The sequence below is a fragment of the Rhinoderma darwinii genome, chromosome 1, assembly GCF_050947455.1.
Source record: "Rhinoderma darwinii isolate aRhiDar2 chromosome 1, aRhiDar2.hap1, whole genome shotgun sequence".
In the NCBI taxonomy this organism is placed as follows: Eukaryota; Metazoa; Chordata; class Amphibia; order Anura; family Rhinodermatidae; genus Rhinoderma; species Rhinoderma darwinii.
The window spans coordinates 424,666,684-424,693,245 of NC_134687.1; the positions used below are offsets into that span (position 1 = coordinate 424,666,684).

A 26,562-nucleotide genomic window follows, 5' to 3' on the forward strand; every position below is an offset into this window, starting at 1 on the left:
CCTGCCCTATTGACAAATCATGTTGGAGCTGAAATGACATCCATATATGTTTTGACTCAACTTCTCAAGAATCTGATACAACTAAGAAACTTCTAAATATTTAAAGGGGTTTTCTGGTTACAACAAGTTACCCCCTATCCGTAGGGTAAGGGGTAACTTGCTGATTGGTGGGTGTCCGACAGCTCGGACCCCCACCGTTTACCAGAACGGGGGTCCCGAATTTTCCCGAACCCCAAGTTTGAACCGAGCAGCAAGACGCTCATGCGCACTGCCGCTCCATTCATTCTCTATGGGAGCGCTGGAGATGGTCGAGTGCAGTGTTCGGCTTTTTCCGTCGCTGCCATAGAGAATGAATAGAGCGGCAGTGCACATGAGCGTCTTGCCGCTCAGTTCAAACTTGGGGTTCGGGCAACTTCGGGCTCCCCACTCTCGTAAACGGTGGGGGTCCGAGCTGTCAGACACCCACCTATCAGCAAGTTACCCCTTACCCTATGGATAGGGGGTAACTTGTTGTAACCGGAATACCCCGTTAAATTCTTGATAGAAGAGGGAAAGTCAAGTACTTATATTTACCAGTGCTTTGTTATTTTAAGCAGAAATATGGATAGGTGATAAATGACCATTATGAGAACCTCTTTAGGGAAGAACTCCCATGAAAAATTGTATTGCTGTTCCCGTTTGTAATGGCCATCTTGTGCATGTAAATTATATTTATTTTCTCACCGAGTGTCTATCTTTCAATCCATGGGCTCCGTTTGGCTGCCCCGTTCAGTCACGTGACCTGTAAACTGACTTTCCGATGCACACAGCGTCTTATGTGTGGACCGGAACCCAGTTTCCCACATTCTGAGACTTACATAGAGAAACTGGCTTCTGGTCCATACATAAGACACTGTGTGAATCGGAAAGTCAGTTTACAGGTTACGTGACGGAACGGGGGAGCCGAACGGAGCCCATGGATTAAAAGATAGACGCTCGGTGAGAAAATAAATATAATTTATTTACATGCACAAGATGCCCATTACAAATGGGCACAGCAATAAAAATTTTCATGGGAGTTCTCTATAAAACGAAACCTAAAGGATAATATGTATGTTTGTCTCTGGGAAAAACGGAAATAGACAAGGGGCTTGTCCAAAATGTACAAAACCTTTAAAAGTAATGTTTGAGCAATTCTTTGATTATAACATTACTCTTAAAGGTTATCATATGCCAACATGAATGAGCTGAAGGAAAGATATGCCATCCCGCAATGCCACATAATATAGTACCAATCTTGCTTACCATGCAAGCCAATCACTGAATACATACTGACCATAGTCGCAGGGGTTAATGCGCTTTCAAACAACTCCAGTGGCTTTGATGTACAGATACATCGGGGGTGCAATGCATCCCATGGGTATAACAAGGCTTTACTCCAAGCTTAGTAACAGGCTTGAGAAGCATTATAACTCCTGCCTGTCTCCATGGAAACAGGATGAAGGGATGCTGAGAAACTCACACTTCATAAGTGAAGGGGGGGGGGATCTATCACAACTCCCACTCCTCAAGAAACACAAGGGATAAAGCACTACTGTACAGCAATATGGCATGAGGCATCATCCAGGTCAGGAGAAGACCGCAGGGAGAGCCAATGCATGCTGTCCTTCATGTACGGGCCGGCACAGCACATATATAGCAAGTGGTGAAATCTTAGCTATGAAACATTGTAACTAGAACGTAACAAAGAGTTGGTCCGGTTTTATGTAAATAACACTTGAAGGCTATGCTATGCACACCTTTGAAAGGCAATTTTTATTTTTTTATAAAAATGTCAGTCAGTGCAACTTTCTAAATAGTTTTTTTTATTAAAAATTCGTTTTTCTTTATTAGATACAGCTGCTCTGTATTATTTATACAGAGCAGCTGTATCGTTCACTATGACTAGAATCTGTCAGTCCCGCGGACCTGACAGGTGCAGTGTGAGCGGGTCCGGCATGTCTCTGACACACAGGATTCACCTGTAATCTATCACATCTAAGTTATGAATTTATATGTGATGGATAACAGCTCGATCCTGCATGTCAGGGACACGCAGGACCCCCTGTCACTGAACTGACGGGAGCAGGATTTAGCAAAAGATATATCTGAAAAAGTCAAGCGGCACAGACAAATAGCACTGTAGTCTATTCTGCGTCATTTCACTGAATTGTGGGACACTGTGCTGTAACATTACTGCAGTCTGAGAAACCTGGTGTCAAGGGGCCAATTAATACTGCCAGATGACATCCTCAATTTCTAAAGGGACAGTTATAAAAATGTCATACAGTAAGGTTTATTTCATTGGAGGAGTGGTTTGCTTTTTTACAACTGTTCAGCTATCAATATATAACTTCTAAGTTTCTAACAAAGTTGTTTATTTTGTGGCCAATGGATTCTAGTGTTCCCTGCTGCTCAATAAAATTGGATTTTTTTTGCCGTATATAAGGGTTCAAATCAGATTTTTAAAGAGGCTATCCACTTAAAGGGATTTTGAACATCATAAGAGTGGGGTCCCTAGCTACCAGAGGTCAGACCCTTACAGATCATACATTGATGGCCAATTGTAAGGAAGTTAAAATATATATTAAAGCACTGTAGGGAAGTAGTACATCTAATTTATAGAGTTTTTGAAATATTAATACCTATGTAACCGCAAAGGAGCTAGATAGTATCGAACAAATGTCAATTGCTAAAATACTCTGCCATGCTTGCAAAATGATTGCTAAATATTGGTTACAGGCAGATCCTCCACGATTGACGGAGGTTATATTAGCTCGTTAAACTCAACTATTCTGAGGTTGAGGATCTACTCTAAAAGAGTAGTCCTAACCAAATTTGAGAAATAATGGGGAAATGGATAGATTGTTCAGGATTGGCGTCTACTAACCTGATGTGGAGTAGATTAGTAGAACTTGTTTAGAAATGCAACACCTTTCACAATTAGCAAATTACTTTGCATATAAGAATATTGGAGGTTGGACTAGATCACCTGCTTTCACAAAGGTATTCTAATATTATTCCTATTATTACAATCTGAACTTGGGTGCAACTAATAAACTTTAAATGTAAGAATGAGGATGTATATGGGGTGGGGGAGAGGGGTTTCTTTAATTTGTAACAGAGGAAAATTGCTTTGATGTAGTGTGCTTTATGCTCAGTAAAAAGTATACATGAAAGTACTGGTTAAGAGTGTATCTTATTTGCAGACTATAAGGAACAAATAATTAAAAAAGAAGAGATATATGATAGCATAATATACAATATATATAGCAAAAGATCTTGATAAAGATCCCATTGTTTTGCTGGGCACCTGGTCATCGATTTCTTTGTGAGTGCTGCTGCCTTCTCTTTTATATATATATATATATATATATATATATATATATATATATATTATATATATATATATATATACATATATATATACATATATATATATATATATATATATATATAAATATATATATATTTATACCTAATATAAAAATCAATAGTAGGTAAAGAGATTCTAAGAAATTACAGTTAAGACCCCATATGTATGGTCGCAGATATGTAGATTGAAGCTCTTGATCCCTGGAACAATAGATATAATTAAAGGGGTTGTCCCAAGTTGACTCAAAATTTTTTTTTTTAAACATTCTAAGCAGGAAATGAATTTTAAAACATTTGCTGTTAAAAAAATTTAAAAATTCATTTCCTAAGTGCCTTTTTTTTACACTTGATAACTCAGCAAGTGCTGGTTATCTTTTCTAAAAAGGGGCGTGAGCGGCTCGATGTCAATCAAGCCTCTCTGCAGTGTGCGCGCTCCCGACGTTGCTAGATACTGTAGTTCTAGCAACATCGGGAGAATGTTCGTTTCAAGCGGGCATGGTAAACCCGATTGAGACGAACTTACCGTGAATGTCAACTACACTACACTACACTACATTCACCCCGTTGCGGCAACCAACTTTTCCCTCCCCCACCCTGTCACTACATGTAATGTTTGTAGCCGCCGCACCGGTGCTGCATCAGCACCCGGCGAACAACAAAAAATATATAAAAAAAATAAACTCACCTAAGACGTTCCTACGGAGCTCTGAAAGGTCCCGTCACTTGCCATCTTCCTTCTTCTTGGCGCCGCTCGCATTCATAGTAACAATGCGTTGTGGCGCAGATGACGTAATCATATCAGGCACACGTGATTACGTCATCTGCGCCCACCGCTATGTTATTGTGAATGGGAGAAGAAAAGTGACGGGACCGTTCAGCTCTTCGTGGGAACGTCTTAGGTGAGTTTATTTTTGTATGTATGTGTATATGTGCATGTATGTTTGCATGTATGTATGTATGTATGTTTTCTTGTATGTATGTTGTCATGTTTGTATGTGTATATGTGCATGTATGTATGTATGTTTGCATGTATGTATGTTTGCATGCATGTATGTTTGCATGTATGTTTGTATGTATGTATGTATGTTTGCTTGTATGTATGTTGTCATGTTTGTATGTGTATATGTGCATGTATGTTTGCATGTATGTTTCCATGTATGTATGTTTTCATGTATGTATGTATGTTTGCATGTATGTTTGCATGTATGTATGTTTGCATGCATGTATGTTTGCATGTATGTTTGCTTGTATGTATGTTTGCTTGTATGTATGTTTGCTTGTATGTATGTATGCATGTTTGCTTGTATGTATGTATGTATGTTTGCTTGTATGTATGTTGTCATATTTGTATGTGTATATGTGCATGTATGTGCATGTATGTTTGCATGTATGTATGTTTTCATGTATGTATGTTTGCATGTATGTATGCATGTTTGCATGTATGTATGTTTTCATGGTTGTATGTGTATATGTGCATGTATGTGTATATGTGCATGTATATTTGCATGTATGTATGTTTGCATGTATGTTTGCTTGCATGTATGTATGTTTGCTTGCATGTATGTATGTTTGCATGTATGTTTGCTTGTATGTATGTTTGCTTGCTTGTATGTATGTATGTTTGCTTGCTTGTATGTTTTCTTGCTTGTATGTATGTTTGCTTGTATGTATGCCTATATGTGCATGTATGTTTGAATGTATGTATGTATGTTTGTTTGTATAAATGTCTGTATGGCCATGTATGATACTGTCTGCTGGCGCCCTGTATCTAAGCCAACTTTGCCGCAGGCTTCTATACATGGTATAACAGTCAGTATCACACATGAAAGTGAAACTAAGCCTACGACATGTTTTATTTAATTTTTTTTTTTAATATTTTTGATTTTTTACAGGTTTGGTGTTTGGACTACGTCGGTTTCGAGGACTACTTAGATGACGCTTTTTTTTTCATCAATAAAATGGTTAATGAGGGTTGTGTTGGGGGTGCTTTATTTCAATAAAATATTTTATCTATATCTTTGTGTTTTATTTTCAAGTTTTATTACTATCACTTTAGTAATGGCCGCTGTCTGAGTGACAAGGTCCATTACTAAGGGGAGGCTTAGTGTTAGCCGGTACAGAGGCTAACACTAAACACCATTATTACCCCGGTACCCACCACCACCAGGGGTGCCGGGAAGAGCTGGGTACGATCCAGTACCCGACCATCTATTGTGATGGTCGGGCCCTGGGGCGGCCGCAGGCTGGTATTATGAGGCTGGGAAGGGCCAAAAACAGTGGACCTTCCCACCCTTGTAATGCTAGGCTGCTGCTGCTGCTGTGTTGTATCTGGCTGGTTATAAAAATGGGGGGGACCCCATATATACACAAACACACAAACATATACACACAAACATATACACAAACACACACACATATACACAAACACACACACACATATACACAAACACACCCATATATACACAAACACACACAAACACACACATATACAAAAACACAAACATATACACACAAACATATACACATGCACAAACACACCCATATATACGCAAACACACACACATAAACTCCAAAAAACACACATATACACACAAACCTATACACAAACACATGTACACAAACACACCCATATATACACAAACACACATATACATAAACACACAAATATACATATACAAAAATACTGAAACATATACACACAAACATATACACATATGCACAAACACACCCATACACACACACACACACACACACATATACACAAACACACCCATATATACACAAACACACACATATATACACAAACACACATGTATACAAAAACACACACAAACATATACACACAAACCTATACACATATGCACAAACACACCCATATATACACAAACACACACACATAAACTCCAAAAAACACACATATACACACAAACCTATACACAAACACATGTACGCAAACACACCCATATATACACAAACACACATATACACAAACACACAAATATACATATACAAAAATACACACAAACATATACACATATGCACAAACACACCCATATATACACAAACACACACACACACACATATACACACACACACATATACACACAAACATAAACACAAACACATGTACACAAACACACCCAAATATACACAAACACACATACACAAACACACACACACAAACATATACACAAACACACCCATATATACACAAACACACACACATATATACACACACACACACACACATATACACACAAACATATACACAAACACACCCAAATATACACAAACACACATACACAAACACACACACACAAACACACCCATATATACACAAACACACCCATATATACACAAACACACACATATACACACAAACATATGTACACAAACACACCCATATATACACAAACACATACATAAACCCACACATATACAAAAACACACACACACACACAAACATATACACACAAACATATACACAAATACACCCATATATACACTCACACATAAACACACACACACATATACACGAACACATATACACAAACACACCCATATATACACAGACACACACATATACACACTTACCTTTAGCGGAGCGCAGACTTCTCCTTGCGACGGGTGCCTTCCACTGCATCTTCTGCGCATGCGCCGAGAAGCGCCGAGATGCGCGTTCACGAGCAAATGACATCCTCTGCTCAGGACGCAGAGGATGTCATTACGCATGCGCGGCCACCGCTAAAGGTAAATAGCGGTGGCCGGGAACCTAGGCAACGAGCAGGATACAAAGAGGGACCGACCGCAACTTCAATCAAGAATAGCAAGAAAACGACATCGCTGGACGACGGACAGGTAATTAGAATTCTTCTTATTTTTACATGGGGGAGCTTTATAGCTCCATTTATCAACTTGGGACAACCCCTTTAAGCCTACCACCTACCAGGTGACAACTGTTGTTTGTGATTACTTTATACTGCATAGGATCTATATGCAATTTTAAAACGAGTTTATTGAACATTGTTATAGCTCTGTATAGCACGATTACATCATGAGTCATTGAGTCCACATCAACCACATATAATGCTACTGTTCTTTTGGTTAAATTCTTCTGCCTATAGGCCCCCCGGAGTGGTGAGGTGAGCATTCTTTTTTTTTAATTGTCCAAAGGGGAAGGGGCTGTGGTTAGTCCGATCAGGGGGGCAAGGTACAGGGCCTGGCATAGGCCTCTACCTTGCTATGCCCCACATAATAAATTCTACGCCATCTAGGAGCTGGCGTAGATTTGTGCTATAATTTACGCCAGCTTTGTAGCATAAATTATAATACATTTTACAAAAGTGCTGGGGGCAGCAGAAAATAACCAAATGTCACAATTTTAAATGCAAATTGCTACATTTGGACCCTTTCTCTGGCTTATGAAGGTTGATAGTATATGTCGGTGGTAATTTTTCGCCTCCAACCAAAGGCAAAAAAAAATAGATAAATAATCAATTTTCATAAAATCTAACATTGGGACAACTCTGTGAGTGGCCCAGTCAGAAACCAGACTTGATCCGATTGAACATCTGGAGAGACCTGAAAATATCTGTTTATCGACACTCCTCATCTAACCTGACAGAGCTTGAAAAGATCTTCAGAGAAGAATCAGAGAAGTTCGCCAAATACAGGCTTGTACCTGCAAAAGGTGCTTCAGCAAAGTACAGAGAAAATAATCTGAATACTTATGTAAATGTAATATTTTTTTTTTTTTATTCTTAATAAATTTGCACACATTTTTGCAAAGCTGATTTTGTTTAGCTATTACGGGGTATTGCATGTAGATTGATGGGATCATAAAATATGATCCATTTTAGAATTAGGATAAAACGTAACAAAATGTGGAAAAGTAAAGGGGTCTGAATGCAATGCATATAAAAAGTATGGACAAATATGTGCATTGTATTATACCACTATATTATAGGACTCACCGTGCCACAACTTCATTATCCACCTTCACAATGCAGTACGGGTCACTTGTGCCTGACCTTTGAAAGAGGAATGGAAAAGGTCAAATACTGATAGTCCAGTCTAGCTAATGTTCAACTATCTTATCACATCCAACCTAACCCAGTCATCACTGAAATATGTGCCAAGCTGAATGTTTTACAAGACATGTAGGAATAATGTTTCATGGTTAAAAGGGGCTACTTGTGCTCCCTGCCTGTATGTCGGTCTGGAGGAAGCTATCTTATCAGATCTCAATTTTATTACAAGTAAAATACTCATAGTGATCCACATTAAAAACTCTTACCAGTCAGGAAGAACACCAGCACCACTTCAGAATGAAGTGCAATGAAATCATTAAAATTCCCTAAAATTTTAATAAATTGGATTTCCAAGATGCATACTTACTAAATATGCTATTGAACCCCATTGCAAGACCTGGAATAGACTTGGAATATTCAGACTACGGTGTGATAACGAAAAAAAAACATGCAATTTAGAGGCACCTGATTGATAGAGAATGCAAACCAGCGATCATACGTCAAAACAGGCATTACATTTATCGTCATAAACCATTAACATAATAAAAAATCACTGGCACTCTAGATGGTTTAGAACTGCTGCCGAAGGTCAACTTCTAAAGTATTTTCCTAGCTACAGAAACATGTGAGCTAGCTCAAAGAGCTCATAGAGAATAGTAACTCTGCGGTGAGAAGTTGACTGCTTTACACTGCTGAACTACTTTAAATGTGTTAAAAAAAAACTCACAGATCACCCCTGCAATACACTTATATTAGATCTGTAGGTATATGGACAGCTAAAATAGAACCCCAGAGAAGAGATATTTGGATTTGGATTTCCCATAGTATTAAATGATTGATACGTGTTAAAAATAAAATTTTTGATTGGAATGTTCATCTAAGTTGGCCATACACGTCAGTTAATTCTAGACAGATAATGTGCATGGGGGTTGCCTGACCTCCCCTCGAAATCTGCTGTAGGCAGACCGTGCAACACCATATTGGCCCAGGAGCCCGGACCGCAGAAAGAACGTGCAAGTCTTATTACGGCCGTGTTCTGCGGTCCAGCCTCATAGCAAATAAAGGCCACGGCCATGTGACACTTCTGCCCATGGCCGACACGAAAATAACGGCCATGCACATGGCTACGGTCGTGTGCATGAGGCTTTAGGGTAAAAGCCCTTTATCAAGCTGATGTGCTGCACTTGTCAGTCTCTTGGCCTGAATTCACTCAATGTCGAGAGGCTGACAAGTGCACCACATCAGCTTGATAAAGGGCTTTTACCGTAACAGCCTGAAGCGTCGCAATTTAAGTGTCCTGTGCACCTATGGCTAGAATGAATAAATCACTAAGCATGAGAAATGGGAGTGCTGCTTTTTATTAGAAGATTCTGTGATCATTACTTCATTGTATGAGAATACTTAAAAAGACATGTACCCACATACATCTCGAGGATCATTGCTGTTGTCTCTTGGCGTTAAGAAGCATCTTTATATAGCGGCGACATATTAAGTTGTGTTTTACAATCAGGGAAGTAACTAACAAGTAAAATTACAAATAAAACAGGTAACATATAACATATAAAATTGGAGGTACATGGAGGTGCATTATGGGCCTATAGCAGGCTATGGGTGCCATATTATGGACGCTTACCACACAGGTTGGTAATAGGGCAGTACACATGAGGCCTAAGGCTGAGCTATAGCCTCTGTGCTTAGTTTTATGCATCTCAGCCATGCCTGTGAAGGCTGCTAGTCTGCTCATGCACAGTAACATGGAGAACCTCATGGCCAGCCAAATGCTGAGGCACTCTATTAAAAGATAGACTACCAACTCTTTGGGGAAAACGTGTTCTTAGGCAGTGAGGGAGTTATTGTGAGTGTTCTATATGATGTCCGCTTTTTATGGTTCAAATGTAGGAACCTTTTCATAAGGCCCCATGCCCACTTCAGTTTTTTCCTTCAGTGTGCTATCCGTTTTTGTCACTGATAGCACCCTGAACCATTAATTTCAATGGGGCCATGCACACTTCAGTTTTTTTGACGGTCCGTTGCTCCGTTCCGATCCAAAGTAGAGCATGTGCTACTTTGGTCCGGGATTCCGTAACCGTGAGGCCCATGCAAGTCAATGGGGCCGTAATAAAAAAAATGAAGGCACACGGAAGGCATCCGTGTGTCATCCGTGTGTGACGGAGCCGTTGCCTAGCAACCGCCGGGCGGGCAGTAAAACATAACAGAAATATTACACTAATCGGCAGCCACTTGTCTCTATCAATCACTGATAGAGAAAAGAGGCTGCTGATTAAAAATAAAATAAAAATCAGTTCATACGTACCCGGTCGTTGTCTTGGTGACGAGTCCCTCTTCTTCCTCCAGTCTGACCTTCCAGAATGACGCGGCAGCCTGTGATTGGCTGCAGAGGCCGCTGCAGCCTGTGATTGGCTGCAGAGGTGGTCACGTGGGATGAAGCGTCATCCCTGGAGGCCGGCCTTCTGACGTCATCCTGACGTGCGTAACCGCCACTACAGCCTGTGATTGGCTGCAGTGGCGACATGGATAAAACGTCATCGCTAGAGGTCGGACAGGAGGAAAGTAAGTATAAAATTGTTTTTTTTTTTTATTTTTATTGCATTAAAATTTTATTTTCCGCGCGCCAAGCATGGTACTGTAAGGGGGCTGAAAGAGTTACCGGCGATCAGTGCAGCCCATTAACTCTTTCAGCACCCTGGACAGTATCATGCTCGGCGCACAGAAACAGAAACACGGAGTGCACATGGGATTGCACACGGCCGACAAAACAGACACACGGATCCGTAATAAACGGCCGTGAAAACCGTGTCGGAAGTGTGCAGGAGGCCTAAGTTACGATGCTCGAATTGAGCTGCTTTTTATAGGTTACAACCCCATATGGAACAGTAGTGGCTGCTTATGGTAACTGTCACCTTTGAACTTCCTGCTGTTATAACCAGGGACAATATAATACCTATTACAAATAAAGAACAAATGTTTACTTAAAACAATACATTGATAGAGAAAAGTCCCCATCAAAATCTACCTGGTCAATTTTTAGGGGTAAATGCTCAGACTGATCCAGTTTGCTTTGTGGACACTTTTCTGGATGCTATCCTTGTATCTTTTTGGATTTGACGTTGCTGATCCATACAGTTGACCTTGTTTTTTTCAACTATTCCCACTGGTGCTGGCCACTGGCTTAAAGCATACGGTCATGAAGACCATACTTGTCTTGAAAGTACTAGATCTCCAGGAGCAGATGTTTTCAGACATAATGGCTGTGATTTAGGAGACTCATTTAAAATAAAAAATAGGACCAGAGGCATAAGATGGTTTGTGTAACGTCTATGGCCGCGGACCGTCGTTCAGACTTACCCTCTGACGGCCCCGGCCATAGACGTCTGCGTTCTCGGCGGCATCTCCCTCCTGGAAGACGCCGGTACTCACTTCCGGGTTCTGAGACTGTTTCCCGCAGGGCGCGCGCACGGCCTCGAAGGGCCAGTACGTGTCCAGTTGTTAATAATCAGTAATTAGCCCAAAATGCTGCTGGACTATAAAAAGGGCTCTGCCCACTTGATCCTTGCCTGAGCATTGTTGTATACCTAAAGTTTGTCTTGCAAATGGTCTCCCAGTGTTTTCCGGTTCCCAGTGTTACTCGTTCCTGCTGCCTGTACCCTGTATCCCGTGCTACCGTGCCTCTGTGCCATCTACAGTGAAAGTCAAGTCGTGTCGTGTCTTCCGCTGCATCTACAGTGAAAGTCAAGTCGTGTCTCTTCCGCTGCATCTACTGTGCCATCTACAGTGAAAGTCAAGTCATGTCTTCCGCTGCATCTACTGTGCCATCTACAGTTAAAGTCAAGTTGTGTCACCGCTACTGTCTACATTGCCTCAGGTACCCTTTCTGGACTATAGACATTGTTTTGTACGTAGTTGGCCAGCTGCTATTCCGCTACGCGGTACGGCCCAGTGGGTCCACACCCCGTGCCGTGACAGTTTGTTTTGTCTGGGACACAACTTGCTGTAGCAGAAATAACCTTTCAGCAATAGTTACAAGGCATGCTAAGTACTGTAATTCACTTTATCCCCCTCCCTCTCATTGGGCGACAAGAGGAGACAGACACCTGGTTGCCTTTGCATGAATACATTTCTGTCTACAAAGTGGTAGAAAGCTAGAAAAGTAGCTAGATCCTTAAAGGGTAACTAAACGTTCAAACTTCTGACATGTCATAAGTTTTGATTGGTGGAGGTCCGAGCACTGAGACCCCCACTAATCGCTAAAACGAAGCGGCAAAAGCACTCGTGTGAGCGCTCAGCCGCTTCGTTTCTGTTCAGTTTTTTCTGGAAATCAATGTATCGGAGTACGGGCTTAATAGAAAGTCTATGCGCCTGTACTCCGATACATCGGCTTTCAGGAAAAAGCCAAACAGAAACTAATAGGCTGAGCGCTCACACGAGCGCTTTTGCCGCTTCGTTTAAGGCCTCATGCACACGACCGTGTTTTTGCGTCCGCAATTCCCCCGCAAATCCACGGGAGAATTGCGGACCCATTCTTTTCTATGGGGCCGTGCACACGACCGTAGTTTTTGCGGTCCGTGCACGGCCCGGGAACCCGGACCGCAGAAAGTACGGACATGTCCTATTATGGTCCGGAGTTGCGGTCCGGGCTCATTGAAAACAATGGCCCGGCCATGTGCATGTGCGGGCGGCTTGCGGCTGACAGTCCGCTGACAGTCCGCAGCCGGCCGACACGAAAATCACGGGCGTGCACACGGCTACGGTCGGGCTACGGTCGTGTGCATGAGGCCTTAGTGATTAGTGGGGGTCTCAGTGCTTGGACCCCCACCAATCATCAAAACTTCTGATATGTCACTATGACAAGTCAGAAATTTGTTGAACGTTTAGTTACCCTTTAACTCAAAACACCCAGACTTTCCTAAAGAACATTACATGTAAGAGTAGTAAAGATTGGCAAGAAATAAGAGCTACCAATCCTATAAGGAAAAGTGTGCAAACTACCTAAATATCAATCTGAACAATCTAGCAAGCTGGAAAAAAAGACAGCAACGTTGTGGGTTTTGTAGAAAGCACGTTGTAGAACACTCATTACGCTAAATGAAACATAGAACAATATAACAAATAAAAAATAATGATCCCACATACAGTCAAAACAAGTTATTAAACAATTATAAAGAGACATAAGAGAGACATGGAGACAGATAGCAGATGCAAACGCTGGGTACTCGCAATGTGGCATTAAATAGATACATCCTTCCTTCTCTTGATCTCCCTCCCGCAGAACCTACAAATGTGTGGTGGCAAGTAACTGTGTATATTGGGGTGTCGTATATGGAGGAATTTTCTTCCTATTTTAGTTTTTAGATAATGAGATAGCTCACTCTTGTCTTTTTCTTGTCTGTACACCTCCTCTGCCTCCCACCAGCCTTCATCAGCTGGTTTTTTAATTACGTTTTCTAATTAAATAATGAGTGGTGATTAGAGTGGGTGAGAGAGAAGACATAGGGAGGACCCATCTGGATGGGAAATAACAACTTTTGGCATACAGATCATGCTCCTCGCAGTCCCCCGCAGGGAGGGTCTGTCTGGGGGAATTTCAAGCTGTGTTTAAATAGGCATTCTTTTGGTTTACCATTTGATATACAGAGGATAGAAGATCAGAGCTCCTTGCTGGTTCAGCATCTTCTATTTCTCTGTTTGTTTTGTGTCCTATGAATATTCCCTTTTTGCCATGTTTTAATGATGTATTCATACATATTCAGTCAAGGTAGCACAAATCTAATTGGTTGTAGATTTACGAATAAAAGAGGTCAAACACTGAGTATAGTGTGTATTATAGATGGGTGAAAACAAAACCTGTAGAAGCAGCCGAGGAAAATAAAATGTTATTGGTTAGCTAACATGCTACAACCCCAGAGTATAAAACTCGTTTTATCATACATTCATTAACCGGTTCAGGTCCAGACTCTTTTGAGCCTTCAGGACCAGACACTGTTTAGCCATTTTGAGCATGCGTTAGTTAAACTGCTATCACCTTTTTATTTGTTGATCTATTGACGTGATTTTTGCAACGCTCTTTTCATAGTCAATGCAGGTTTCTTTTTTGATCATTTTTATACACATACTTTCTGCTATTTTAGAATTTTTAGACTTATAGTTTGAAAATAATAGCAGAAAAATATGCTTTTTTACGTTTCAGCTCATTTGTTCTGGTAATAGTATAGTTTTACCCTAAAATTTACATTTTATTTGTGATCACCATTGTCTACCGTAAATTTAGATATATTACAAGCCTATTTTAGGGTAATTGGGTCAGGGCAAGCATTACGACAACAAATGGCGTGGGGAACGCTTTTTTGGGTGGGTATTTTATGTGTACTTATTATTTATTTACTATTTCGTTTATTTGCACTTTATTTGCAGGAAGTTCAGATTTTCAGAACTCCCACATTAGTACTAAGTACACAGACTATAGACATTTTTAGATCTTCAATATGAACATATAAGCTTGTAAAGAAAAAGTAACATTGGCCATATACTGTATTAGTAACTCAGAAGTTTTATTTTACTTGCTCTTATTAATTTCCGTTTCTTATATAGCGCCAACATATTCTGGAGCGCTACACAGAAGTTGTCCTCACTTACAACCTAAGTCTAAATTCCCTATCTGTATGTTTTTGGAGTGTGGATAGAAACTGGAGTACCTGGAGAAATCACGCAGACACGGGGAGAACATACAAACTCCATGCAGACACGGGGAGCACATACAAACTCCATGCAGACACGGGGAGAACATACAAACTCCATGCAGACACGGGGAGCACATACAAACTCCATGCAGACACGGGGAGCACATACAAACTCCATGCAAACACGGGGAGCACATACAAACTCCATGCAGACACGGGGAGAACATACAAACTCCATGCAGACACGGGGAGAACATACAAACTCCATGCAGACACGGGGAGAACATACAAACTCCATGCAGACACGGGGAGAACATACAAACTCCATGCAGACACGGGGAGAACATACAAACTCCATGCAGACACGGGGAGAACATACAAACTCCATGCAGACACGGGGAGAACATACAAACTCCATGCAGACACGGGGAGAACATACAAACTCCATGCAGACACGGGGAGAACATACAAACTCCATGCAGACACGGGGAGAACATACAAACTCCATGCAGACACGGGGAGAACATACAAACTCCATGCAGACACGGGGAGCACATACAAACTCCATGCAGACACGGGGAGCACATACAAACTCCATGCAGACACGGGGAACACATGGGCTGTTTTGGGGTAAATTGTCAGCAGTGCCCCATTTCTGCATTTGAAAAAATGTTTACATTATTTATATGGTTGATTTTTGCATTATAACGTCTAACAGTTACCTGACTCTAATGGCAAGAATTTATAATGGGTACAATGGGGCAGATTTAGGCTGGGTTCACACAACCTATTTTCAGGCGTAAACGAGGCGTTTTACGCCCCGAATTACGCCTGAAAACACGACTCAAATACGTCGGCAAACATCTGCCCATTCATTTCAATGGGTTTGCCGACGTACTGTGCTGACGACCTGTAATTTTACGCGTCACTGTCAAAAGACGGCGCGTAAAATAACAGCGTCGTCAAAGAAGTGCAGGACACTTCTTGGGACGTAATTTGAGCCGTTTTTCATTGACTTCAATGAAGAACAACTCCAAATTACGTCCGTAATGGACGCCTCGCAAAACGCCAATACGAGCAATTACGTCTGAAATGCAGGAGCTGTTTTCTCCTGAAAACAGCTCCGTAATTTCAGCCATAATTGTCGATATCGTGTGCACATACCCTTATTATTACTTAAACTTTGACAGGATAAAACTAGACCAGACAGGCAGAATCTGTGCCACAATAATCTTAGTGGTGCATACCGTATGATAAGTTTGGCGGATCTTGCTAGACATGCTAGACACTTTTCTCTTCCTTTACGATACCTCATGGCTGGTGTGCTTTACACCAATATTTTGTGGCAAAAGAATGAAGCATGCCATTAATAAATTTGGATAATTTTGCCATGCTTTAAAACTATTGAGTGAGGTTTATAAAGTTTTGGTGCAATATGAGCCAGAATTGTGGCGTCCTTTTCCAATTCTAGCAAAATATTTCTGTGTATAAAGTGCTGGCTCAGTCCAACTTCTCAATATTGAATTCCTAGGTTGCCTGCACCAAGATCTATGCATGTAAATCCAGCCTAAAATATTTTTCCATGCTTGTGAAACAGTATTGAACAACTCTTAACCGTAGTGGACCAATTGCCAAGCTTTGTCCAATGTCTCACAAGAATAAATCATCTACATGGACTTTTCACTATAGTAAATCTAGTGTCAGGGGTGTAGCTGGATGGGTAGGGCTAGTACGGCATGTGGTGGTTTCAAGAGGGAATGCCAACAAAGTTTTATTGGTGACTCTTTCTCTTGTTCTGGCGTAAAAAAGTGTGAAAATGTTTTACTTTTGTGTCATTTCTGCTGCTCTCTGCAGTTTATATAAAAGTTCTCAGGGCTTAGTGTAAGAGGATGGGACCACCCACGGCGTGCCATTAAAATTAAATAAATTATAGCGGAAATCTATGCCAGCTCCTGGCTGGCATATATTTTATTCAGTGGAGCACGGACAGCCGGCGATGCGACTAAGATATGAAGAGGTGTGCGCATCTTAATAACGTTGTCGCATCTTACTTCTGCTTTCTTCTTAAAACTAGCGTATGAAATGGCAATAAATGGGACAAAGGACTCCTAATTGGGTGATATATAATGGAATCCTCACATGTAAATGAATATTTAAAAAATAAAAGAAACAAATGTTTAATGTCTATATATTTTTCCTGGACATCTATGGGAAAATTCTAAGGCTGGGTTCACACGTGGCGGAATTTCACTTAAATTCCGCTGCGGACACTCCGCAGCGTTAATCCGCAGCGGTGCCGTTTGTCCATTGACTTACACTTTAATTTAGCAGTGTTCGTTTAGACGAGGCGTAAAATTCCGCTGCGGAGCATAGGCTGCGGAGCGGAATTTGGTGTCCGCAGCATGCTCTGTCTGTTGCGGAGCAGTGGCGGACTCATGGCGGAATTTCTCCATTGACTTCAATGGAGAGTCAAAATTCCGCAATGAAGTCCGCAGATATTATGTGTGCTGCGGAGCGTATTGGTTTTACTACCATGACATTTCTTCATTCTGGCTGGACCTATGTATTTCTAGGTCTACAGCCAGACTGAGGAAGTCAATGGGGCTCCCGTAATGACGGGAGCGTTGCTAGGAGACGTCTGTAAATAGTCACTGTCCAGGGTGCTGAAAGAGTTAAGCGATCGGCAGTAACTGTTTCTGCACCCGGGACAGTGACTACCGATCTCAATATACATGTATCTGTAAAAAAACATATAAGTTCATACTTACCGAGAACTCCCTGCGTCTGTCTCCAGTCCGGCCTCCCAGGATGACGTTTCAGTCTAAGTGACGGCTGCAGCCAATCACAGGCCAAGCACAGGCTGCAGCGGTCACATGGACTGGCGCGTCATCCAGGGAGGTCGGGCTGGATGCCGAAAGAGGGACGCGTCACCAAGACAACGGCCGGTAAGTATGAAAATCGTTTACTTTCACTAGGGAAAGTGCTGTCCCTTCTCTCTATCCTGCACTGATAGGGAGAAGGGAAGCACTTTTCCCGCAGTCCGCAGCAGCTAGTCCGCATCAATGTACTGCACATTTTGTGCAGATCCGCAGCAGAATCTGCAACGCAGATTCTGTGCGGAATTGATGCGGACAGTTGCGGAGGAAATCCGCCACGTGTGGTCATGCCCTTAGTCACATTGCTTGCAGTGGCTCCTTTTAATAAGACGTTTATTGAATATACAGGGATTGAGAGGACAGTGTATTATTTTGAAAAAAAATATTAGGCAGGTCCAGCAGAAAACACATTTACAACAAGCAAAACAGACGGAGAAATAATATTTGTGTTCCAGTTTGTGATTAAAGTTTGGCGGTATTCCTTTGGATTTTTTCATGCATGAGAGATGGCAGTTCTATTTTATGTTCTCTATAGCTATAGTGACTATTTATAGCTATCTACAGCTTCCGGATACATTATAGAAATACACTCAACATTGAAATTGCAACACCAAGAAGGGCAAGTCATAAGGTTATATAAACCGAGGAAGCAGCAGGTGTCGCTGAGATCTGCAAATGATTACATTTTCAATCACGAGCACCAATCTGTGGCTTGTGGGAGGGGCATAAAAGCCAGAATGAAAGCAATGTTTTTTAGCCACATGAAACCTCAAAAATTGGATCAGTTGGAGCAACAACGGATGATTGTGCGATGCCTCCTGTTCGTCGATGTGCCAGTTATCGCCACTTGTCTCAAACGGAGAGGGACAGAATCCTTGAACTGAGAGACCTTGGTTTATCACTCCGGCAGATCGCTGCGTGCCTAGGCTAAGATGTCAGCACTGTTTAACGTTGCGTGTCCCGGAGGTTGGGAGAGCAACAACAAACGGGAATGACAGCAAGAGGTGCGCGGAGACGAACCTCTACATGGACGGTTCTTCTGATTGGAAGAATGGAGCGTAGTGATGCTTTCTGTACATTCCAAGCCTAGGGCGGCAACCAGTGTCGGCACAAACCATCAGAAGGCGTTTGCACAACATTGGGCTACGAGTCAGACGTTCAGCTATATATGTTACATTGACCACACACCACCGCTCTCAAAGGCTATCATGGTGCACAGCAAGACAGCAATAGAGGCTGGAATGGAGGTCTCTCCTCTTCAGCAATGAGTCCCACTTTTGTCTTGAACGCAATGATAGCCACAGATTGGTCATGAGACCACGTGGGCAATACCATGAAGAGGCCTTCCCAAGGGAACGCCACACCAGTCCTACTCCCGGGATTATAGTGTGGGTGGCATAATGTACGGTAGCCGGACACCTCTAGTTTTCATTTTAGGTACACTAACAGCTCTGCGTTACATTCATTTGGTCGTGGAACGAGTGGTACAACCATTTCTCCAAAGTGTCCAAGCAGCCGTTTTTCAAAAGGACAAGGCCAGGCCGCATGTTGCTCATGCTAATGTGAGCAGCCTGCATGGACTACCATGTGCTACCATGGCCTGTAGCGTCTCTGGACTTGTCTCCCATCGATCACATTTGGGACGTCATTGGTCGGCAATTGCAAAGTGACTGCCAGTAACCAATCTTGATGATTTGTGTGCCCAAGTGAGTTCAGCGTGGCATAACATTCCTCAGGCGACCATTAATAACCTCATTGATACCATGCCAAGGCGTGTAAGTGTGTGTATTTCTGCGCGTGGCGCTCATACTTGATACTGAATATATCAAGATGTTTGGAATATTTTGTTTCCATTTGTTTATCATTTGCATATCATTAACATGTCTATCGATCCTGTGATTTCCACAATTCCAAAACTTTTTCTTCTTGGCGTTGCAATTTCAATGTGATTCAGGCACAATGAAATAAAGCAACATTAACACTCATACACAGATTTTCTAATTCAGGCCCCATTTACAACATGTTTTTGGCAGACATTTAACTTATACGACAGGAAAAAACTCCATATGTAAACATTAAACGGAGGCTGTGATGGATGTCTAGCAGTGGCATATGTGACTATAGACTTTAATGGTTTTCGTTAAACAGATACGTCATTAACTGGGGTTATGACAATTCATGATATATTCTTTAAAGAGGCTCTGTCACCAGATTTTGCAGCCCCTATCTGCTATTGCAGCAGATCGGCGCTGCAATGTAGATAAGAGTAACGTTTTTATTTTTAAAAAACGAGCATTTTTGGCCAAGTTATGACCATTTTTGTATTTATGCAAATGAGGCTTTCTAAAGTCCAACTGGGCGTGTTGAAAAGTAAAAGTCCAACTGGGCGTGTCTAAAGTAAAAGTCCAAGTGGGCGTGTATTATGTGCGTACATCGGGGCGTTTTTACTACTTTTACTAGCTGGGCGTTCTGACGAGAAGTATCATCCACTTCTCTTCACAACGCCCAGCTTCTGGCAGTGCAGACACAGCCGTGTTCTCGAGAGATCACGCTGTGACGTCACTCACTTCCTGCCCCAGGTCCTGCCCCAGGCAAATGGAGCCTTTCGGACACGTTTAGCGTGTACGTCGGCAGCTTTTCAGACATGCACGCTAAACGGACATCACAAACGTGTTGTGAACAAATGGATTGCTGGTGCCATGCTAAACAGAATGTTGCAACTACGTGTCTAGGCATGCCACACTGCCATAAACTAAATCTTTCATATCACTAATCACTATGGTAAATGCTAGTTAGGAGTGGTTGATGTGTTGCTAAGTAAGGGTATGTTCAAACGCCCTATTTATGGACGTAATTCAGGCGTTTTACACCTGTAATTACGGCCGAAAAAACGTCTCCAACCCTTTTTTTTTACGCACCGCTGTCAAAAGACGGCGCGTAAAAAGACGGCTGCCTCAAAGAAGTGCATGTCACTTCTTGGGACGTAATTGGAGCCGTTTTTCATTGACTCCATTGAAAAACAGCTCCAATTACGTCCGAAATGGACGCCGTGAAAACCACGTGCACTTCCAAAAACGTCTGAAATTCAGGAGCTGTTTTCGCCTGAAAACAGCTCCGTAATTTCAGACGTAATTGGCGTTGCCGTGTGAACATACCCTTACTTGTTTGGAGAATACTGCCAGTGCTTGTTAAAGCAGGGTCGTTCAAGATCCTATTATAACATCGGTAGAACGCCAATCACTTTAAGGGTATGTGCACACAACCTATTTTCAGACGTAATGGAGGAGTTTTACGCCTCGAATTACGCCTGAAAAGACGGCTCCAATACGTCGGCAAACATCTGCCCATTGCCTGCAATGGGTCTTACGATGTTCTGTGCAGACGAGCTGTCATTTTACGCGTTGCTGTCAAAATATGGCGCGTAAAATGACGGCACGTCAAAAGAAGTGCAGGACACTTCTTGGGACGTTTTTGGAGCCGTTTTCTCATAGACTATTACAAACAGCTCCAAAAATGGCCGTAGAAAACGCAGCGAAAAACGTGAGTTGCTCAAAAAACGTCTGAAAATCAGGAGCTGTTTTCCCTTGAAAACAGCTCCGTATTTTCAGACGTATTTTGTTAATCGTGTGAACATACCCTAAGGGTATGTGCACACGATAACGGCAAATACATCTGAAATTACAGAGCTGTTTTCAGGAGAAAACAGCTCCTGAATTTCAAATGTAATTGCTCGTTTTTCACGGTGTCCATTACAGACGTAATTGGAGCTGTTTGTCAATAGAGTCAATGAAAAATGGCTCCAATTACATCCCAAGAAGTGAAATGCGCTTCTTTTGACAAGCCGTCTTTATTACGCGCCGTCTTTTGACAGCGACGCGTAAAATGACAGGTCGTCGGCACAGTACATCGTAAAGCCCATTGAAAGTAATGGGCAGATGTTTGTCGGCGTAATGGAGCCGTTTTTTCTGACGTAATTCAGGGCGTAAAATGCCCGAATTACATCTGAAACTTGGTCGTGTGAACCCAGCCTAACCATGAAGATGTCATTTCTACATACATAGAGATATGAAACTCAAGGGGTTGCTTATGATAACTTGTGTTAGGTCAGGTGCTCTGTACGGGATATACCTATGTCTATAGTTACTAGATTTGAGTTTAGTATATTTCATAAAATCTTTCAAATGAATGAAGTGAAAAAAAAAATGTGATTATTGTTATATAGACACTGTAATGAACCCACAGCAGATTTGTCATCATAATGTTCTATCCATGGTTTTATAGAGGATTGCAGGTAAATCAAGTTGAAAGGAATGTCGGCAACTCTCCAATGACTACAGTTGCCAAGTAATGTTTTCTTGAGTTAATGCAAGCAGTTACATTGCCATAGTCAATAGCAGATTTTTATGGGGTGTTTCAGCAACATGTCCTCCACCATCAGCTTGTCTAAGGCTTCGTTCACATCTGCGTCGGGGCTCCGTTCATGGGTTTCGTCTGAGCTTTCCGTCAGGGGAACCCATGAACGGAACCCTGACTGAAACAAACGGAAATCATAGGTTTCTGTTTGCATCGCCATTGCTTTCAATGGTGACTGATCCGATGTAAATGGTTTCCGTTTATCGCCGTTGTTTAAGGGTTCCGTAGTTTTGATGTAATGAATAGCACAGTCGACTATGGTATTGATTCCGTCAAAATGACGGAATCCTTAAACAACGGTGATGAATGGACCACCTTACAAGTCCCCCTTAGGGTTCAGTTCATGGGTTCCCTTGACAGAGAGCTCAGATGGTACCCATGAACGGAGCCTTGACGCAGATGTGAACGCTTCGAACTGCGTCAGGGCTCCGTGAATGGGTTCCTTCGGAGCTCTCCCATAGGGGAACCCATGAACTGAACCCTAAGGGGGACTTGTAAGGTGGACTTGTAATCTAAAAAGGGCTTTCCAAAATATACAACTCATTTAGAAGAGAATGAGGCAGATTTACTAATCAAAATATGGCAGAATTCTGGTGCACATTACGTGCGCCACATTGCTAGAGTGTTTTAGCCGCTTTTTGTGAGTCCTCCTACAAGGGTGTGTCTTTAGCGGGAAATGGGGTGTGGCCAAGTGGAAAGGGGACGGGGCAGATGTGCCAAATTGTTCTAAAAAAGTAGTGTAAAGTAAGTCAATCAATAGGTGGAATAAAGTTAGACCGAAGTGTCTAAAGATGCGCCAAATTTATCATCCAGAATGAGTCACTGGGATAAATTTGGTGCATCAAGTCTAATTCTAAATGTCTAAAATGTAAGACTGTATTAGTAAATCTGCCCTCAATGTGTCACCCGGTATCTTTACATGAATTCATCCATTCAATGTCCTAATAAAAGTAAGCTAGTGGGCGCTCTTGCCCCCCAATGAATACTTATCCAAACCCCCTATCATGAAGAACGGTGGGATAAGAAAGTGGTGGTATAAGAGAATTAGTGCTGTATGTAAAACAGGACAACGCGAGGGTAATACCACGACCTACCTCAGGATACCTTTCTTCTCGATATCCTAATGCACAAAGAGTTAAATAACCAATTCCTCACTTCCATGCATGTATGTCATAAAAATATTGTTAAACACGAGGCCAAATATATATACTAGATAAGTTGGTGCATATATATATATATATATATATATATATATATGTCACCCGTGTCTGTCATTTCTGCCCTAGTCTGACTAGGCGCAGTCGGATTACCGTCGCTTTTTCAGGAATGCAGGTCTGTGTGCCAGTGACCTGGACTAGAAGTTATGTAAACACATTTATACATTTCGCTCCATATAAAATGGAAAGCCCATGATGAGATGGAGGGTGGCCAGGTGCATATACCAGCGTGTGCCAGTTTACCATTTACTGTACAAATACTCTCAGCCGTGAGGTAAAATCCTTCAGGTTTCAAATATCACTTGCAGCCGGCTGTATATTCTCCCTTCTATTAACTTCATGAATGGGGTGAACATGAGCAGGTCTCAAAGGAAAGAGCGAAGACGTTACACAGAAAGACTACAAGACTTACACGTCCTTAGCAGGCAGGTTCTTCCCCTCCACCAGTCTGAAATAGAGAGCTGTATTCCTTGCCATATCGGAGAATGAGGCAAAATGCAAATCTTCAGATAGAGGATGATGGACCGAAGTCAGAAGGAACCTATAGACATCTCCATCACTCCATCACAGGACCCCGGTACTCCACTCTCATCCATTCTGTGCTTGTGCAGAGAATACTCCTCTATAGTAGTAATGTCATGCTGACACCCAGCTCAGGAGTCAGTAACCGTGCACAGGACCGCCTGGCACATAAGAAGAGCAGTGATATGGGTATAGAAGCCTGGCAGGTGAGGCTTTCCTAGAGAATAACGAGTGCCATGATGTCTACAGGGAAACACTATCCACAGGTTGTAAGCGCAGCTCTGAGCTCCGGTCTGCTGCTTGTCTCTGCCTCCACACTGTAGCAATAAGAACTGCAGGAGGTAGGAGGAGACATAGCAGCGCCCCCTGCTGGTAGAGTTGTGTAATGCTGTTTACCTGTGTACGTCTCCGCACGGTGCTGCTGCACGGAACATGCTCCCTGCTGCGAGGATTCCTGCTGCCTGCAGTGAATACCGAGCTGCCCGCTTAACCCACTGTATGCTGTAGACTTGGATGATCACGCATTGTAGCTGAGCTGTGTGTGCAGTCTCTGAATCTCGGATTTGGATGACAGCTTGAGCATTTTGTTATTATAATCCGTTTCCCATCATCTCGTACATTACAAAACTATTTAGAAAGACGATTTGCTATTCTGAGCATACAACCAGTCAAAGTGGAGAGGATAGTGTGGGGAGATTTATGCCAAGTTTAAGAAAAGGCGCACTTCTTTGTCAATTTGGCGCATATTGGTCTCTCAGATAGGACGAAAAATCTTGCTATGAGGAGATGTAGATTTCCGCCAATAAACTTGTGCCATTTTCTTATAATTTAGTGACTGACCTGCAGAGTGAACAGAAAAATGGCAAAAACTAAAACGGAGCAAAATTGGCACAGGTTCCAATGCGACTTTTAAAAAGTTGCATTTTATACAAATGAACTGGCATAAACAGATTAATAAATGTAGGTCTGTGTGTAGATATTCATATGTTCCTATAGACTAACAGAAGACATAAATCGATGAGACGCAGTGAAAAACGCACTTAAGGCTAAGTTCACATCTGCGCCACGGTCCCGTTCTGTCTGAGCTTCCTGTTGGAACGGGACCCTGACTGACACAAACTGAAACCACAGGTTTCCGTTTCCATCACCATTGATTTCAATGGTGGCAGATCCGGTGCCAATGGTTTTAGTTTGTCTCCGTTGTGCAAGGGTTCTGCAATTTTTATGGAATCAATAGCGTAGTCAACTATGGTATTCATCCCGTCAAAATTACAGAACCCAGTGGCGTAACTACCGCTATAGCAGCCGTAGCGGCTGCTGCGGGGCCAGCGGCATGGGCCCCCACCATGGCCGGAGGCTCCGCTAGCAGCCGCTATGGCTGCTACAGCGCGACGCCACTGAACACTACGGCAGGGAGGTATCTCCCCGCTGTGCCATTAAACAAAAGACATGTATCCCCTCTCCACAGGACAGGGGATACATGTGTGATCGCTGGCATTGATAGGGAGAGCGGGGGACTGAAAGTCCCCTGAAGTTCTCCATCACAAACCTCGGACTTCCAGGGTCTGTGCCGGCAGCTCCGTAGAAATGAATGGAGCGCCTGAGTGACCAGCGCTCCTTTCATTTTTAGTGAGCTGCGCAGACGCCGGAAGTCAGAGGTTAGTCATGGAGAACTTGGGGGACTTTCGGTCCCCCGTTCTCCTTATAGCTGCCAGCGATCACACATGTATCCCCTATCCTGTGGATAGGGGATACATGTCTTTTGTAGGACACGCTGTAGGTCGCATTTTTTTGGGAGGGGGGGCTGTATGGCGTTCCCTACAGTGGGGGGGGGGCTGTGTGGCGTTCCCTACAGGGGGGGCTGTATGGCGTTCCCTACAGGGGGGCTGTATGGCGTTCCCTACAGGAGGGGGGGCTGTATGGCATTCCCTACGGGGGGCTGTATGGCGTTCCCTACAGGGGGCGCTGTATGGCGTTCCCTACAGGGGGGGCTGTATGGCGTTCCCTACAGGGGGGGCGCTGTATGGCGTTCCCTACAGGGGGGGGCGCTGTATGGCGTTCCCTACAGGGGGGGCTGTATGGCGTTCCCTACGGAGGGGGACTGTATGGCGTTCTCTACAGGGGGGGCTGTATGGCGTTAGCGCCATACAGCCCCCTCTGTAGAGGACGCCATACAGCCCCCCTGTAGAGAACGCCATACAGCCCCCCCCCTGTAGATAACGCCATACAGCCCCCCCTGTAGGGAACGCCATACAGAGTCCCCCCTGTAGATAACGCCATACAGCGCCCCCTGTAGATAACGCCATACAGCCCCCTTTGTAGATAACGCCATACAATTACACCTTTGACATTTTTTTCTTTAAAAAATGCAGGATCCACCTATACTCTAGTAGATCTAAGTTATGAACTTAGATGC

At 42.7% G+C, this 26,562-nt stretch overlaps 1 protein-coding gene across 2 annotated transcripts in view; it reads right to left on the bottom strand.

Moving 5' to 3' along the window:
- The window catches only part of RASAL1 (RAS protein activator like 1), a 114,574-nt gene extending 90,101 nt beyond the window's left edge, over positions 1-24,473 (bottom strand). For both annotated transcript variants that reach the window (XM_075830080.1, XM_075830070.1), the window contains exons 1-2: positions 24,037-24,473; positions 8,367-8,423 (exon numbers count right to left, since the gene is read on the bottom strand). In XM_075830080.1, the coding sequence (XP_075686195.1) occupies positions 8,367-8,423; positions 24,037-24,101 (122 nt within the window). In that variant the 5' untranslated portion in view covers positions 24,102-24,473. The remainder of the gene's footprint in view (positions 1-8,366; positions 8,424-24,036) is intronic.
- Between the last annotated feature and the right edge of the window lie 2,089 nt (positions 24,474-26,562).